Below are 18,518 nucleotides of genomic sequence, written 5' to 3'. Positions count from 1 at the left end.
GATCCTGCGGATCAAAATTCATGTCGCATGCTCGCATATTGGGCATTCTAAATCTTGACGAGAGAAGAGCATTCAATACTTGGGGATCACTTTCTGCAACGCAGGTTCGACCCTCATGATTACGGTTAAGGATAGTCTGCAGCTCGGACTCTTGCTCACCTTGGCCAGATCCTCTGGCATACCTTGACACATGCTGGCTAGAGCCATGTAAAGGCATGGAATAGTAAAGGGAGCTATCCTGACCTCCACGATGGTCAAAACCGACTAGCGGATGGTGGGCATTTCCCTCGCAGTGATGGTCGAAACCATCGTGCCGATGATAATGGGAATCTCCCTGCCTTGTACTCTTATGGGGGTGCCTATGTGATGTGGTGTGGGATGGCTCATGATGCGACGTACCACCAAGTTGCAAAGCCACAAGTATTTTAGCTGTTTCACGACCAGTATTCGTTAGTCCCTTAGAGCCCTTCGGTCCATTATCGGCCACCTGCTTCCCCTTATCTTTACGCATTGTAGTGTGCATGGCATGGGCTTTCCCCAGCTTCCATGCTTTAGCGCGACCTACAAGTGTCTTGAACAGCGGCACCGTTTTATTAGAATTAGGCGGTACGACCTGATCCAAACAATCTAGCCTTTGGCTGACCGTTTGGAGAGTATTGTTAAACCTCTCTAAGTAGTTCTTCATAGCTGGGTTAAGCTGTGAGCTCAAGGGAATATCTACCACGGTACTCTACAAAATTGGAGGTAATTCAAGAGAAGCATCATCCTGTGCCCGAGGGATCTCCTTGTTGCTGGTGCTAGCTTGCTCGACTTCAAGACCACGAGTCATTTCTTCACTGATAGAACTGGTTGTTCAGAGATTCCTGATGAAGAACAGATACTAAATGAGGCCTCCTTCTAGCGCCAAACTGCTGATGCTTGATTTTGACACCAACGGCTCGCACGTACAAAATGTTAAGTTGCTCTTAGAAGTTACACATGAATGATTATAGATGACTAATGCAAAGATTGAATAATAAAAGAAAGATGATTTTTAAAGTGGTTCGGATGCTTAAAGCGAATCCTACATCCACTGTTATCTTATATATGAGAGATTACAAGAGGTCGCGTATAGTGAACAGCGAGCAGAGGTACAATGACTGATTATTCAGACAGAATATCAAGTCAGTCTCTTTCTCATAGGTTATCTTTGCTTTGAGAATATAAATTACAATCAGAATGAGAGTTTTTTTTTTTTATCAGAATCCTGAAAATCAGAGAAGGAGTTCTCTATTTATAGTAGAGGAATTCAAGGTAATGATTACAATTCTGTAAGTGGGTAGGTGCCATGCAAGTCCTTCTTTGCCTTCCATTGGCTGATAACTTAGGATATATCCTCAAGTTACTTGGGGCTTGGACAAGTATGCGGCTCACATTCACTCATAGACAAAACCTGAATCTGCCAAGTTGGTGATAGTCATATTCTCTCTGTCTTGGGGTGACGTGGCAGCTCTTTAACGACGCAAAGCCTTCCTAGACTCTGATTAGAACTAGTTGATGTAGGCTTACATCAGCTTTGATTTTTTAGGCATAACAATTTTGAAGGAATATTTTAGTACCCATGTTTTTATGGAATTGATTATTTATAGGATTCTCATTCTTTACTCAATTACAATAAGTAAACAAGGGAATTGAGAATCCTAATTCGATTCTCTTACCAATTCTTAAAAGTAAACATGACTTTGAGAAGATGATTTTCGATATATACATTGGAAAGTTAGATGTAATTTATTTTTACAAGTCAAAGCTGCATGGCTAGCTTTGAGTGGTAGAGCCATCTGCTGTGACGCGCCAAGGCTGCCATCAATCGTTGTTAACAAAATTCTTGAGGTCCCCAAATTGTTTCTCTTTTACAAATTTGGCTTGCCATTAATTGTTGTTGACAATTGTTACAAAATGACTCAATTCATTGATTTATACCTATCTCTTTTTATTTGTCTCTTGTCCTCTTGATTGCCTAAAGGCATCAGATGAGATTTTTGTATATATGGCATAAAAGAGATAAATTACACGGTTGTAAAAGAGAGAGCTTCAAACTTGATGAAAAGTTACTTTCTAAATATTGATCTAGTCCTAATATTCTATAATCCCTCACTTTGACCCTTTCACATATCTCTTGTAAATTTATCTATTAATTGTTAATTATTATATATCATATATCAATTTTTAATATACATTTTAGGATAACACTTACTCATTAATTTGTTCTACTTAAGCATTAATTATTTGGACTTGAGCATTATCCATTTCTTTTGTTTTCCGTATTAATAAAAAAGTGGATGGATAGATGAATAAACATTAAACGTTTTTTAAGCATAATGTAGATTCTTAACAGTGGAATCCTACATTTATTAGGAAAACAAAGTTAGAAAAAAAAAAAAAAAAAAAATAGAGAATAACATGCGGTATTAATAAGATGATATGTCTTAATTACTTTTATCAAAATGTCATTACCAAGAATATCTCCCATTGGCAATTGTTACAAGAGTCCTTACCTAACTCTAATTTGTTCCACGAAGAGGAGTTCCTTAATCTTACATCCTGATGCCTATTATAAAAGAAGTATACATTTAGATGAAGAACACTCTTATTTTCGATTATTTATTGTTGGGTTTAATTATCTTATTGTTCCAAATTGTAAAATATGTAAATGTGTATTAAATGTGAAGTAGTACAGTGTATACCGTATTAAAAGTAGCTTAATTATTAAGAAATGGACTGAAAGGAGGATAATGTTCCCATTTAGTTGTAGTACTGGGTACAAATTATTGAATTGAGAAAATGGTTTTCTATATATTGGAAAGTTAGGTGTACCTAACGTTTCCATTCAAAGCCTAGTGAGTAGTTTTGAATGGTAAGAGCTGTCTACGGAGGGGCGCCGCCCCGAGACTGTCCAAATTATATCTCTTCCGAAACTAATTGGCTCTTTTTCTATTTCACATTAGATGACAAATTGAAGCCAATTGAATGAGACTGGTATGAATGAGACTGATTTTAATTTAATTTAATTAATTGAGAATTATAAGGGATGAGTGGGACTTAAGCAATATATCTTTTATTCACCCATTCTATAAGCTTTCTGATAAACATGACAACGCATGTAATTCTTCTTCTTCTTTTTCTGGTTGTCACTAACCTGGTAGCTTCAGACTCATACTCAATCATTAAAACACTGCCAGGCTTTCCTGGTAATCTTCCATTCAAACTAGAAACTGGGTGAGTTATAATTTCTTTATTGTTTTCATTATTAATCTGATATGATGAATATACAAAGAACTTACTCGTGTTTTGAATTGAAGTTATATTGGAGTGGGTGATTTGGACAACGAGCAGTTATTCTACTACTTCATTGAATCCGAAAGGAGTTCTGAAGATGACCCTCTTTTGCTTTGGCTCACCGGAGGCCCTGGTTGTTCTGGCTTTTCTGGCCTTGTCTATGAAATTGGTATTTAATTTTTCTTATAGTCGTCAAAACGTTTTAAACTTTATTTACTATATAGTTGACTCTTCAAACATATTCGAAAGCCATTTCCTTATTGGATTTGGAAATTTGGCTTTGCTTATTTTAAAATTCTTCATTGTAGGTCCATTGTCCTTTGACTACAAAAATTCCAGGGAGAACTTACCAATATTTGTGTTGAATCCATATTCGTGGACAAAGGTGGATGATTAATTAATTCGCTTCTACCTCTATATATTTTTATTAAATTGATAAATAAAACTCTTTTGATCATCGATCTTATTGTATATATTCAGGTTGCCAACATAATATTTTTAGATGCACCCGTTGGCACTGGATTCTCATATGCCAAAAGTTGGCAAGGATATAACATGACCGATACACTTTCAGCAGCATTAACCTATTCTTTTCTAAGAAAGGTGAGCTAAATTTGTTATATATATCTGATTAATAATAGCATATGAAAATTCAAAATTGAGGATAGGGTCAAGATTGACTTTCAGCGTGTCGAAACATCGAAAAAGTTTTTAAATTCAAAGAATAATCAATATTAATTTCGTTGATTTTATATTTGAAACTACTTTTGTAGAACAACTTTTAATAGTTAGAATATCGATTGCTGACAATAGTTTATATTCTTTTCAAGTTCTTTATGCATTTTTTTAAGAATATATTAATTACAAATGAATTTCAATTTATATTTTTCTACTTAAAATCTTATTAATCAAGTAAAAATTCTTATTTGGTTTTTACATTCTAAACTGTAATTGATGTTATCTAGTTGTCTTAAACAATCGTTTTCCCTAGAGACTGGACTAGTTGAACAAGTAATTATCCACATAAATTAATCAATCACATAATTATTATGTACTTTAATAAATTAAAATTGAGATATTAATAAAAATTAATTTATCAAGACCATAAATGCTCTTTTATTATTATTTATATTAATAACATGGATTTTTTCTTATAAGAAGTTAAGAGTATTTTTGAGAAATTTCATCAACTTCTTAAAACACAGTTTCCTAGTAATATCAAGGTATTTCAGAATGATCATGGCAAGGACTATACAAGTCTTATTTCCTATCTTGAGCATTAGGGAATTTTTATAAGATATTCATGTCCATAGATACATCAACGGAATGGAGCAGTAGAGAGAGCATAGAAACATAGTTGAAGTAGGACTAATTCTTTTTGCACAGGCTGCTATGCCACTTTCTTATTGGGGAAAATAATACAGTTACCGAAGGATTCGCACCGAATGACGTGACAAAATCCTGACCGTTAATTAATTATAAATTAATATTAATCGACGGTCAGGATTTTGTCACGTCATTCGATGCACAAATTCGGTGCGCATCCTTCGGTAACTGTAGCATTACTCTTCTTATTGGAGGCATGCTTTTCAACAGCAGCCTATCTCATAAATAGGTTACTTGATTACTTTTCTCCATTTGAGGTAATGTTCAAAAGAAAGTTCCCTTTAGAAACCTTAAGAATATTTAATTGTGCTTGTTTTCCCTTTTTAAGGCCATACATTAAGCACAAGCTGGTTTCATTCATAAAAGTGTCTTTTTCTTTCATTCATAAAAGTGTCTTTTTCTAGAATATAGTTTACAGCATAAGCGTTACTTATGTCTTAGCCCCTCAGGCAAAACTTATATTACCTAGAGTGTAAGATTTAATGAATCTGAACTCCCTTTTTTCATCTTTTTTTTCCTGCTAATAGTCTTGATCTGTCTTCTACTCATGCAAACCGTTCTTCTTCTAGTGTCCTTTTAATCTAACAATTCATCAGGGGTTCAAATTTATTTATTGGTTTTTGTAGACAATATTCTTTTGACAGGTAACAACAACAGTGCACTTCACAAGTTTATATCTAATTTGGATACAAAATTTTCTTCAAAAGTTATGGGATCATTGAGCTATTTCTTGGGGTATGAAGCATTTAGAAATGGGAAAGGTCTATATCTTACTCAAAATAAATGCACAAAAGAACAAATATGTTCTTATTACACAGAACAAATATGTTCTTATTACACAGAACAAATATGTTACATGCTAAAGCTTGTGTCACTCCCATGTGTGCTAACTTTAAGCTATATCTAGAAGATAGTGATCTGTTTGGTCAGTCCTCTCTTTACAAGAACATAATTGGAGCTCTAAATATCTCACAATGATGCGGCCTAACATTGCTTTCGTAGTAATCGATTAAGTCAGTTTTTTTTCAGAACCCTACCAATCTACAATGGCAGGCACGTACAAGGATCCTGAGGTATCTTAAAGGGACTCTTGGTTATGGACTAATGTTTAAACCAGCAAATGTTTGGTTTTAGAAACATATCGTGATGCGGATTGGGCTAGTAACTAGGATGATTGCAGGTCAGCTATAGGTTATTGTGTTTACTTAGGTGGAAATCTCATTCTATGGAGTTCTAAAAAACAAGAGGTGGTTGCTAAATCCTCTACATTGCCTGAATATACAGCACTATCACGGGCTGATACTGAGGTTGTTTGGCTTCAAAGCTTATTTAGCGAAATGGGTATCAAGGTCGATTCTTGTCCTGTTATATGGTGTGATAATATAGGTGCTGTTCAACTTGCTATGAATCCTCTGTTTCATTCTCGTATCGAGCACATTGAAATTAATGATGTGCATTATGTACGAGAAAGTTAGCTGCCAAGGAGTTTGAAGTTAAATATGCTCCCTCTGAGTTTCAAGATGCAAATATTTTAACAAGTCATGAGAAATGTAAGATGTACATCTCTGAATAACAAGCTTACTCTATTGTCAGATCAGTTTCGACTGAGAGAGGATTCTGATCATCCTAGTTCTTCTTCTACTGCAACAAGTTCTTCTCTCATTCAGCAAGTAGATCAGTTTCAATTGCGGGAGGATTCTTTTCTCTCAACTCTGCTAAAAACATCACCACGATACAATACAACATACATATCAAACATATATGTTTATAAGAGTATAAGAACATGATTCATAAAGTCACGCTTTTTTATTCACTAAATATGGTCAGTAGGTTAGATGTACTGTTTACAATTTATATCAAATTTCTATTATTGAGTTGTTTGCAGTGGCTTATGGCTCATCCCAAATTCCTTAAGAATCAACTCTACCTTGCTGGAGATTCTTACTCCGGCAAAATTGTTCCAATGATTGTTCAGGAAATATCTGAAGGTAACTTATGTATTTTTTTTCTTATTGGTTTCAGCTTTTATTCTCAACAAGTGTCTATCTGTCTCTCTTATTCATTTTTTCCTTCTTTTCAAAGGTCTTGATGCCGGGATCGAGCCAATATTGAATCTCAAAGTACATCCAAAATCAATTAAATAAATTAACTCCATTTATATGTAACTAATTTCAGTGCCTGGATTCCTTAAGTCTTATCTACTTAGAAATATTATCACTCACAGGGATATGTGCTTGGCAACCCAGTTACAGATGAAAACAAAGACATAAATTCAAGAATTCAGTTCTCTTATCTAAAGGCACTTATCACCCATGAAATCTACGAGGTGAATTCTCCAAACATATATGTTTCTATTTACAGTGACAGATTATTAATTATTTTGTATTAGTTTCATTGTCTTAAATACTACCTGTTAATGCTTTTCTTTTATTATTTTCAGTCAGCCAAAATGAATTGTAAGGGCGAGTATATTAATGTAGATCCAAGCAATGGTTTATGTAAAGCCGATCTTCAAAATGTCACAACTGTGAGTAGAACAACACTTTTTATTGTTATCTTTTAATAAACTGGTATAATTAATTAGCAAGATTGAACGTACCGATGGAATTTGCAGTGCACTCAAAATTTATATCTGGGCAACATATTGGAACCTGATTGTAGTATTGATGCATCACCAAAACCAAAGCTATTGAACTGGCATCGCTCCATCTTCATGGAACAAGATTTTTCTGATTCTCTCCTTTCGCCAACTCGACCTCCAACTCCCTGGTGTCGGGTAATTGAATTATATATGACTTGCTACAATTTGAATTACAAAACGTAGACACCAAAATGTGGGTTAATTTACACTTTCATCCTTAAGGTTTATGTTTACTAACCTCCAGTATTATGGGATATGAAAAATTTAGTCCAATAAGGTGAATTTTTTATTGAAAAGTCTCACCTAAAATTGGACAAAACTGTTCATATCCCACAGTACTGGGGGAAAGTGAATACTCCAAATCTTAAGGATGAAAGTGTAAATAACCCCAAAAGATGCAAATAAATTTTTTGCTTTATTTATGGTTATAGGTTTATAACTACTACTACTCATACGAATGGGCAAATGATAAAACAGTTCAGAGAGTTCTAGGAGTTCGAGAGGTATGTTATCTCTAAGATGAGTAGCATTCAAATTTTTTAAAATAATTTTGCTAATGAAATAAATTCATAACAAATGATGAGCAGGGTACAATAAAGGATTGGGCAAGATGCAATAAAAGTTTATCTTACATAAAAGATATACCAAGTAGTCTTAATTATCATCGAAACCTAATCAAGAGAGGTTATCGAGTCCTGATTTACAGGTAATTGGATATATTTTCTACCATATTTTTTATGTTTGGTGTATTCGTGAATATATAGAAATGAAGAAATATCAAACAATTGCAAAAACATAGGGATTTATATAAATATAGAAATAGAGATCGATATATTTTAATAGAAACTTCATAAGTTGCAAATTCTTATTTTAGAAGTTTATGTTACAAAAAGTTTAGGTTTTCACATTTCGAGTTATATGAGTCTTTTTATGAGATTACCGTTTCTCTCCCTTATTATGTTTAGCCTTTCATATTTTGTTATCAGTAGAGCTAAAACTTTTCTATATATCTTAACACACAGCGGTGATCTTGACTTGGCAATTCCATACGTGGGAACAGAAACATGGATCAAATCACTAAATTTGACAATTGACAGCGGTTGGCAACCATGGTCTGTTGAAGGCCAAGTTGCAGGGTTGGTTAACTATTAATTTTCATATAAAATTTTTGCGTTAATTAATCAGCTTTAGACATGCACTTAATGAATTTATGTTATGATTCTTTTGTAGATACTGGATGCGCTACATAGAAAGCATTTATAGTTTGACATATGCCACAGTGAAGGCAAGCATAATTTTCTGGAATATATTTTTCTGAATCAGTTAATTAATTGAGGAGATAATTAATTCCATAGCGGTGTTTTTTTCGTGCAGGGAGGGGGCCATACTGCTCCAGAGTACAAGCCTAAAGAATGTTTAGCCATGATCCGCAGGTGGCTAGCCTTATACCCTATGTGAACTATGTTTTATCCTATACACCATGTCAACAACTATATTTAGGCGTTTGATTTAGAGAATATTATATTACTAAAAAAGTTATATTAATGAAAAAATAGATTACTTTAAAGATTATTAGAAATGTTATATTAAATATATTTGGTTAGATTGGAATAAATTGGTGAGTACAAATAACTAATATGTTTGGTTAAAAGGATTAAAAGAATTCTGAGAGAAATTTTTTACTGAATTGCCATTCTTTTTTAATATTATTATTATAATATAATTATTATTGTTAATAACTATATATGTGATGCTTGGAATCTTTCGATATGTATTTATTTCTTTAATTTAATCTTGTTTTTTTTTTAAGTATGCCTTAATATTTGTTGTTTAAGATTAATTACATGAAGGAACTAGCTATGGTGGTTGAAGAAATACAAAGATAAAGTGGAAAGATTCCAGAAGTGAATTTCTTCAATACTGATTAAGAATGAGTTTCTACTGCTTTTTTTTAATGTAAGTTCAGAGAAAGAGTAAAGTTGCTCTTTTAAGAAGACGAGCAACTAACTTACCATGAAGAAAACTACTAACACTAAAACTACACCGTTTAACATGAAGGCAAGCTACACCTTATTGATTCAGCAAATGATAGATTGACCCTTAATCTTTAACATATTAACATTCCCCCTTAAACTGGAGTAGGTAAACTACCAGTTTACCATATCAACATTCCCCCTGAAACTAGAATAGGTAACTTTCCAGTTTAGCTTTTACTACCAAGACCTTTTAAAATTCTCATTCTGAATCAGCTTAGTTGTTCATTCTGAATCAGCTCAGCTATAGCAATATTTTGCACACATTTTTCAGTCTGAAAAGAAAAATGAGATCCAATAACTTGTGTATTCATAGAATGAGTGGCAAATGGTGAATTGCCAGTTTGCAATGCTCCATTATATGTAGAACTAAACCTGTGATAGCATTGAATTGTTGAGTGGCCAGGTTTGTTGCAGACTTGACAGATCAGTCTATTTCTGTTATTGTTCGAACATCTGCCCCTTCCATAAGGCATGAATCCAGGAGGTCTAGGACTGAAAATATTACCTCTAGTGGGTGAGTAAGGAAGCTGATTTGGAGTAGATGTGTAATTGGGGTTTGGCATAGTATAAGGTTGTGAAAAATGGGGATTTTCGAGGGATATTAGTGAAAGGACAAAATTATGGAATGCTGAAGGAGGTTTATCAGTGTCATGACTTTGTTGAGGACTGAAATTTCTGGTCCTAGGTGTATCTCTAGGATTTTTCACTATTGTTTTTGGTTGCTATATGGATAGAACTACTGTAAAAAGGTCAACTGAATTGCAATTTTCCAATCTGATCTCATATTTCTACAGTAGAAACTAAGCTTCTTGAAGTGTTACAAAGCAACCTTTGACTCTAATCTGGAGGTAAAAGTTACGACTACAGGATCATATTCAGATCCTAATCCATCAAGGACATATTGCAACAAGTCTTCATCCGAGACTATTAGACCACTGGCTGATAGACTCTCAAGAATTTCTTTCATTTTCTTTATATAGTCTCCTATACTGAGATTATATTTCTGAGTGCTTTGCAAAAGATTCTTGAAATGCAAGGCTCGAGCCTTAGAGTCCATAATAAACTCATTTTCTAGAACCTTCCAGATTTCAGTAGAATGCCTACACTTAGAGACATTGCTAAACACACTTTCAGAGATGGATGCTAGCAACCAGCTGACTAAAAATTTGTCAGTTCTTTTCCACATAACATAGTTAGGATTGATTTTGTCCCTAACATGCACATTTTCTCTTTAAATTCTCTATTGATTTGACCTAGATCATCATCTATATTCGAGTCATCTAAAATAAGAGGAGAAGGACATTTGATTTTACCAAGTAAGTGATCTTCCAGCTCGTGTGAACCTACTGCAAGCAGAACTTGAGAGCTCCAAAACCTATAGTTGTCACGAGTAAGCTTTGGATTAATCACTTGTAGACTTGAAGCAATTGCTGAGGTTGACTAATTGAGAGTTTCTCTGAGCATTTCCTCAATACTATTAGGCATTTTAGAGGAAGAAAGACCAGGTGTTTTAACTTTTGATGATTGAGCCATTGACGCTTGTTAGAAGCTCTGATACCATGATAGAATTTGAGGTGGGCTTGACTCCTCACCCAATAAGGCCTTGTTGAATGGGAGGATTACCCCCTCTTATAAACCAGTAGGCTCAAGCGTGCTTAGTCGATGTAGGACTCCAACACTCCCCCTCACGGTCAAGCCCATATGTTGGGTCATGCCTATTGATGGAGGTAGTTGTTGGCTCTAACTCCTCACCTACCTGGTTAAGCACTCAGCTCAACTGAACTGGACTCTAATACCATGAAAAATATGAAGATAAAGCGAGAAGCTTCCAGAAATGAATTTCTTCAATATTGATTAAGAATGGAGTTTCAACAACTTTTTTTTAAAGGTAAGTTCAGAGAAAGAGTAAAGTTGCTCTTTTAAGAAGACGAGCAACTAACTTAACATGAAGAAAACTACTAACACTAAAACATAAAGGCTCTACTCCGGGTCAGTTGGCTCTACTCTATTATCTCAGAATCAATGTTTCATCATATAGCTAAATGCAGCACTCATATGAAATCTAGAACATTTTAGAACCTTATTTTTAGTAAGTATCTAAGGCTAGGACTTTGCACTTAAGAAATCGTTTACAAACTACTAAGAAAGAAGCTTATAGTGTGAGTGTATATGTGTTGAAAATGAAAGAGTTGGGAGACGAATTAGTAGCAAGTGGCGTGAATTTAACAGATGAAGAGATTTTGCTATATATATTGGATGGTTTGGGGCCGCAGTATGATGTCGTGGTGGCGAATTTGCTGTCCACAAGTAGTCAAACGACATTACAAGAGGTGCAATTCCTACTCCATAAACATGAGATTAGACTGAAGAGACAGTGAAATTCATTATCAAGCTTTCATGAACAAATGGCTTCTACTCTTTTGGTCTCCAAGCAAAATCCAAATGAATTTTCCTTAGTCTTGCAACACATTTGAAATCTTGCAAATATTGGTGCAAATACTGGAAATCTTGGACTTCTTGGTTCAAGTGCTAGAAATTGTTGGTCAAGGACATAATTTTATCAAAAACAAAAATGGCAACTGAAATTTAACTCAAGAGAAAAAACATTAGGGATGATGAAGTTGACAAAGAAATTTAAAAGGAAAAATATTAGAGAAGGACAATTATGAAATGAAATATAGGATATTTACAAATTCAATTTTTAAAATACTTTTAATTATTATTGGGGCTTAAAAAAAATTGTTGTTGGGTCTCAAATAACACCACTCTTTTATATACATACATAATACATACATACATACATATATATATATATATATATACAAGCCTAAAATATACGAATAATGGTCCAAAATAAATAGCATATCGAAAATGGGTCAAATTGAAGGTTTGGACCGTCTATGGCTCAAACGTGAAAACTCTAGCCGGAGGGAGTGAGGCCCAAAAATGAGTTGAAAACTTATTAATATAAAAAAGCACTTGGCGTTGGACGTGGCAAATGCAGGGAAAATGTCTGTAACAAACCATAGTAGCTTGTCTTTCGCTTCAAGTAATTTTTAAATGCCTAAATAATAGGAGATTAACTTCTCCTCCAATCAGTGGCAGATACAGGAATTTCACTCGATGGGGGCAAAAAAAAAAAAAAAAAAAAAAAAAAAAAATTAAAACCAATCATATCCATACTTTTTTTTACATAAGGATGAGCTTCAACAAAAAGTTATAAAATATAAATAAATATCTTAAAAAACACAATATTCATAAAAATAAAACAATTTTTCTACAATTGTCCTCAATGAGTTTTCATATTCTGAAAACGTTGGATAATCATCTCATCGTCAATTGTATTACATACATCTTTCTCAATATAAGTGACCAAGCAATCATTCATCCATTGATCTCTCATTCGATTGCGTAACCAACTTTTCACAAGATTCATTGCAGAAAAAACCCTTTCAACGATTGAAGTTTCAACTGGTAAAACCAATGCAAGTTTCACAAGCTTATACACCAACAGATACAAAATTTCATTTTTAAACCAAAGTAAATTTTTATCCAAATCACCAATTCATTGTAACTCATCAAATTCATCACAAAAACATATGTTAATAACATAAGTCTCAACCTAGTTCTTAAGTACCATCAACTTAGTGCAAAAAAAATTAGATGGATAAAACTGGGCAAAATGGATCAATTTTATGCTTGTCAAAAGCAGAGAATCAATTACCTGGATCTAAACATGCCATACAAAGAAGCAACTTAGTACTAACCTCATTGCAACAAGTGTTAAGTTCTTGAAGTTGCATATCTATCACAGTATAAAACAATTCAACTCGATAGTGATGCAAACTTGTCATGTACTCAACTCTTCATCATGGCCGCCCTCAAATTGCAAACATGTCATCCATATTCAAAATGGTAATATCATGCGTTTGACAAAATGAAGAAGCTTCACTCAACAAAGATTCCCATCCTTCATCTCTCAACAATTGTAACAGTTGTCTAGAAACTTTGACTAGGGCTATAGCATTTACAATGTCTTGATGTTTTCTCTGCAATTCTTGTGACAACTCATTAGTAATTGCCAATATACTTTTCATCATCTTCAAGCTAAATGTAGAATAAAAGGAATAGATTAAATCTAATAGATTACATGCTTCACCCCTTTGTTCAAGATTTAAACCATCTTCTTTAATAACCTTAAGCACATCACCCACTGAGGAGAACAAAAGGATTAAATTGATTAGTGTATAATAATACAAGCCCCAACGTGTATCACTAGCTCGTTTTAGACTTGTCTCTTAATTCAAACCTCGTCCCTTGCTAACTTCACCAATTTCTAGTGCTTCAACAAGTTTACTAACTTAGCTTTCCCCAAGCATGTCTTGACGCTTGCATGAACCTCCAACAATATTTATCAAATTAGCAACCAAGCTGAAAAATGAAGCAATAGAAATGTGATTTTTTACAACGGCTACTAGTGTCAATTGAAGTTGGTGAGCAAAATAGTGAACATAATAAGCATATTCATTCTCCCTCAAAATCAAACTTTTTAGACCATTAAATTCTCCTGCATATTACTTGCCCCATAAGAACCTTGTCCACGTAATCTTGACAAACTCAATCCATGCTTACAAAATAATAACTCAAAAGCCATTTTAAGTGATACTGTAGCTATGTCACTAACATGTACAATGCCAAGAAAACGTTTAAGCACATGACTCTTTTTATCTACATAATGTATGGCAATTTAGCCATTTGTTCTTTAATTGACACATCATAAGACTCATCAATCAAAACTAAAAAGATATCATCTCCAAGATTACTAATGATAGCCTTTGTGGTTTCATTTGCCGTAACATTCACAATATCTTTTTTAATCACTAGTGCTATCAATTTAAGATTCTTAGGTGCATTCTTCAAAATCACACTCTTAAAATGTTCATTGTGCTGAGCTAGAAAATGAAGAAGTCCGAGAAAATTACCTTGGTTCTTTGAGTCTTTAGTTTCATCATGACCACGAAATGTCAATCCTTGATGCAAAAGAAATCTAATGCAAAAACATTGGATGCAGTCAGCAAGTTTGATATTCAATCTGAACTTGATCTGATTTCTTAGAAAGAGTCACTTCGATATGTTGCTTTTGATTAATTAAATTCACACAAATCTTTCGTGCTTGGTTATGAGCATTATTTGGCTTGCCAACATGAATTTGAAAGCATTCTAGTTTCTTCCACTTACGAAAACCCTCACTGACAAAAGCATCACTACCAGCTTGGCTTATAATGGCAGGTCTGAAAAGATAACAACACGAGCAGTTTGCAGCATTTTTGGTCACACTATACTCATGCCAATTGCCATACACACCAAACCAAGTAGGATTAAATTGACTATATCCTTCTCCAAATTTTTCAGAAATGCATGATTTTGAGGTTGGCAACAACTCTTTGCAAGTAAAATCTTCGAATTGCATCCCCATAATTAAGATGATAATAATTGATTTTAGCTCGTAGAGTTGGATTAGACGGAAGATCTTTCAAGATGGCTTCTAGTTCTACATGACTTTCCTTTAATGGATCATTTTCTTTATCATTGGCTTAATTTTTTTTTACTAATGAGATGATTGGTCTATTGTTGAGTTTCTTTTGAGAAATTTATCCATATTGCACACCGAATAAGAAGTTTTAACAAATAAAACAATAAGAAATGGTACAAGAATAATAACCCATAGTGATCTACATACATAGTAATGGAAAGACAATAAGACATACATAGTAACCCATAGTAATTTACATACATAGTAATGGAAAGACAATAAGAATATGATATTTTGTGGGTTTGAGATTCCTTTTAGACTCATTTAACATGAATCATGCATATTTATAGAAAAAAGAAGTCAACTCTTTTTAAAATGTCCCAAAAATAAAGATGAATAAATTATAAACGATAAAAATCTAGGTGTAATTACTAACTCAATATAAAAACAAATAATTCTTGATTTATGCATGTCATTTTATAATTCTTCAAGAATGGGAAAAGAAAAAATTCACAGGAAATGTTTATAATATTTGATTTAGTCAAGTAATTTAATGAGGATGAAAGAAAATATACATAAAAAATGGTTGCTTAAGCTAATCTTTACAAACAATAAACAATTAGATGTTTATGTTGATAAAGTTAAAAAAGTTTTTGATATTCTCAACATTGAAAGTTTTAATTACTTTACCAAGGGAATTAAACCTAAGCGAAAAGGGTTGCTAAGTTGATTTTAAGAGTCATTTTATCATAAACACAAAGCAATCAAAATGAACCAAAATAAAGAACACCAGGTTTTTACATGGTTTGTCAAATTGCCTACATCCATGGGACTAAATCCAGAATGAAGCGAATCTACTAAGATATACTTTTCAGTTCAATTACAAAGCCAAAGACTATGCCTTAATTGCAAGAACACCCCCTATTTTGCAACACTTCAATCTATACCCTTTGGTCAAACTACATACTACCATAGCTAGCTCCAAGTACACGAAACCACCTGGTCAGCCTTGAGCTCCTCTCAAGGTACAACAACGAAGATCAACTTTGGTTGAACAATGAAATTTTTCTAGAGCTGAGGAAGAAAAATGAAACACAATTCTTGAAAAGAAAAATGGGCTTTGATTAACTAAAAAAGTAACTAAATTATGACTATTATATACTCAGCCATTACAAGAATGATGAATGAAATGGTGAGTTTTAAATATCTTTAAAAATCACCGTTTTAATATAAAGCAAGCAACATTTCAAACTTTACAAACACATCCCTATTGACTTTGACTTTTCATTTTACAAAGCAAGCTCAAATTAAGCTTAGATTTGAAGAACTTCTTGCAACCTTGTTCTGCTTAATATCTTCCCTTAAATAAGACTCCCTGACATGCTTCTTCTTTGCTCAATATTACCCCTTAAACAGGAGCTCTTAACATATTTAGCTCTTAGTAACATATTGACTCATTCTTCTCATCCTTACCTGATATTTTCCCTTAAACTGAACTTACTTACACACAACTTAGTTATGCAATACTTTGTAATACATCAGCACATTCAACAACACATGATACAAGTTTGCATACCTCTTTCTATAGCATATAGGTTTGTAACTTTTATCAAGCCTCAATTGCTCATCATATGCCAAAAACACAACAACTCACAGACTCATCAGATAATAACTCATTCCAAATCTAACTCTTCAAACTTGTTTGAGATTATATCAACAAGTGCAAATTGGATAGCTTGTTCAAGTTTAGGAACTACCTACAACTTAGCCCGAAGAAACTGAAACCTACCACTAGGAAGAGCCTTTGTAAAAACATCAGCAATTTGATAGTCAATAGAAATGTACTACACAGACAGCTTCTTTCAATGGCTAACTTTCTCACATAGTGCACATCTATCTCTATGTGCTTTGTCCTAGCATGAAAAACAGGATTCGTAGACAAAGCTCCTACACTCGTGTTATCACACCACAAAACAAGAGTTTTATTTATGGGAATGTCAAGTTCTATAAAAGGGTGTTGAATCTTGACAACTCAGTTGCTGTCTGGCTAAGGGATCTATATCAGCTTCTGTGGAGGACAACGACACTTCCTTTTGCTTCCTGGAACTCCACTGCACCAAGTTGCTTCCAAGAAAAATGTTGTAACCAATGGTAGATCTTATATCATCCACACCAACCCAATCAGCATCTACAAAACCTTGTAGTATGTATCTTGAATTATTTTAAAACAATAACCCATGTTGAATACTCCCTTTAATGTACCTAATGACCCTTTTACAGGCAGTCCAATGAGCAACAGTTGGGGACTGGAGAAATTGACTTAGTTTGTTTACAGAGTAGGCTAGATAAGGTCTGGAGTGAGTAAGATATTGCAGTCCACCAACAACACTTCTGCACAGAGATGGTTGGTCAAAGAATTCACTATCTTCTTTTCCTAGCTTTACACCTGAAGCCATTGCTGTATTGCAAGGTTTGCACTCAGCTATTCCAGCTTTGACAAGCAACTCTTGAGCATATTTAGATTGAGTCAGAAGTAATGTAGAATCATTTTGATGGACCTCAAAGCCAAGAAAGTATTGTAAGGCTCCTAAATGCTTCAAGGCAAACTGTCTATTAAGGTCAGCAATAATCTGAGTAATTAAACAAGAATCAGATCATATGATGAGTATATCATCAATGTATACTAGAAGATATATCACTTGTATGCCCTTTTTCATGAAGAAGAGACTTGTGTCAAAAACTGAGTTGGTAAAACCCCATGAGACCAGAGCATTTTTTATTTTTTCAAACCAAGCTCTACGAGCTTGTTTCAAGCCATTCAAAGCTTTGTGAAGTTGGTGTAACACCCACATGGAGGTATGTAATTTAATTTATGTTTTTATACCCTTAGTTGAATTTTGTTAAAGTTATTTTGAGAAAAAATGTGAAGAAAATCCCTTAAACTTTCATTAGGGATAAAATGGTATTTTCTCTCAAAATTAGTTGAAAAATTGGGGAGTGAAAAGAGATAGAATTTCATAGAGAATGTAATAAAAATGAGGGCATTATTGTAATTGACTAAGGGACATAGATGAAATTTCCAAGAAAGAGCAAGGGCAAAATGGGAAGGCATGTGTTAATTGTAAGATAATAAGGGTTTGCGTTTAGAAAACCCTTCATTTTTTCTTCTCCACCGCCATTCCCATTCACCACTTCCTCTCAACTCTTCTTTCAATATTTCAAGAATTTTAGAGGGCTTTTTGAGTAGTTTGGGGTAGAAAGTTAATCTAAGGCATCCTAAGGTAAGGATTCTTGCTTTAGATGTGAAGTTTTGCTTATATATGTATATTGAAGTCTTATGGTTTTATTGTTTAATGTTGTAGAGAAGAGACAAGCTATCAAAGGAAAGTAAAAGTGTTAGTGAAATCTCTTCATTACAAGGTAAGTAAATCTAATCCAAGTTGAGATTTGAGAAATCTTTTGAGTAGAAATTGAGTAGAGATTTATGTATGTATAAGTATGTTATGTTATTGAGATGAGTTGAGATGAATATTTGCTTTGTGGTTGTTGAATACACTTCAATTATGAGAAGTGTTGTTGAGTGATAAGAATGTAGTTTGAGATGAAA

General features: G+C 33.7%; 1 protein-coding gene across 1 annotated transcript; it reads left to right on the top strand.

Annotated features, from left to right (window-relative positions):
• The first annotated feature begins 3,108 nt into the window (after positions 1-3,108).
• LOC116131735 (serine carboxypeptidase-like 17) lies at positions 3,109-8,847 on the top strand. Its single transcript, XM_031417405.1, has 14 exons — positions 3,109-3,255; positions 3,339-3,484; positions 3,624-3,700; positions 3,796-3,918; positions 6,587-6,689; positions 6,784-6,821; positions 6,926-7,027; positions 7,142-7,228; positions 7,316-7,477; positions 7,774-7,845; positions 7,930-8,048; positions 8,365-8,478; positions 8,573-8,627; positions 8,717-8,847. Exons 1-14 carry the CDS (start codon positions 3,128-3,130, stop codon positions 8,798-8,800), a joined length of 1,410 nt encoding a protein of 469 aa, XP_031273265.1. The 5' UTR covers positions 3,109-3,127; the 3' UTR covers positions 8,801-8,847.
• Positions 8,848-18,518: the final 9,671 nt, after the last annotated feature.

Source organism: Pistacia vera, unplaced genomic scaffold (genome assembly GCF_008641045.1).
Source record: "Pistacia vera cultivar Batoury unplaced genomic scaffold, PisVer_v2 Contig240, whole genome shotgun sequence".
Taxonomy (NCBI): Eukaryota; Viridiplantae; Streptophyta; class Magnoliopsida; order Sapindales; family Anacardiaceae; genus Pistacia; species Pistacia vera.
The sequence above is the reverse complement of the archived record's forward strand: the minus strand, read 5'-3'. Positions and strand labels throughout refer to the sequence as shown.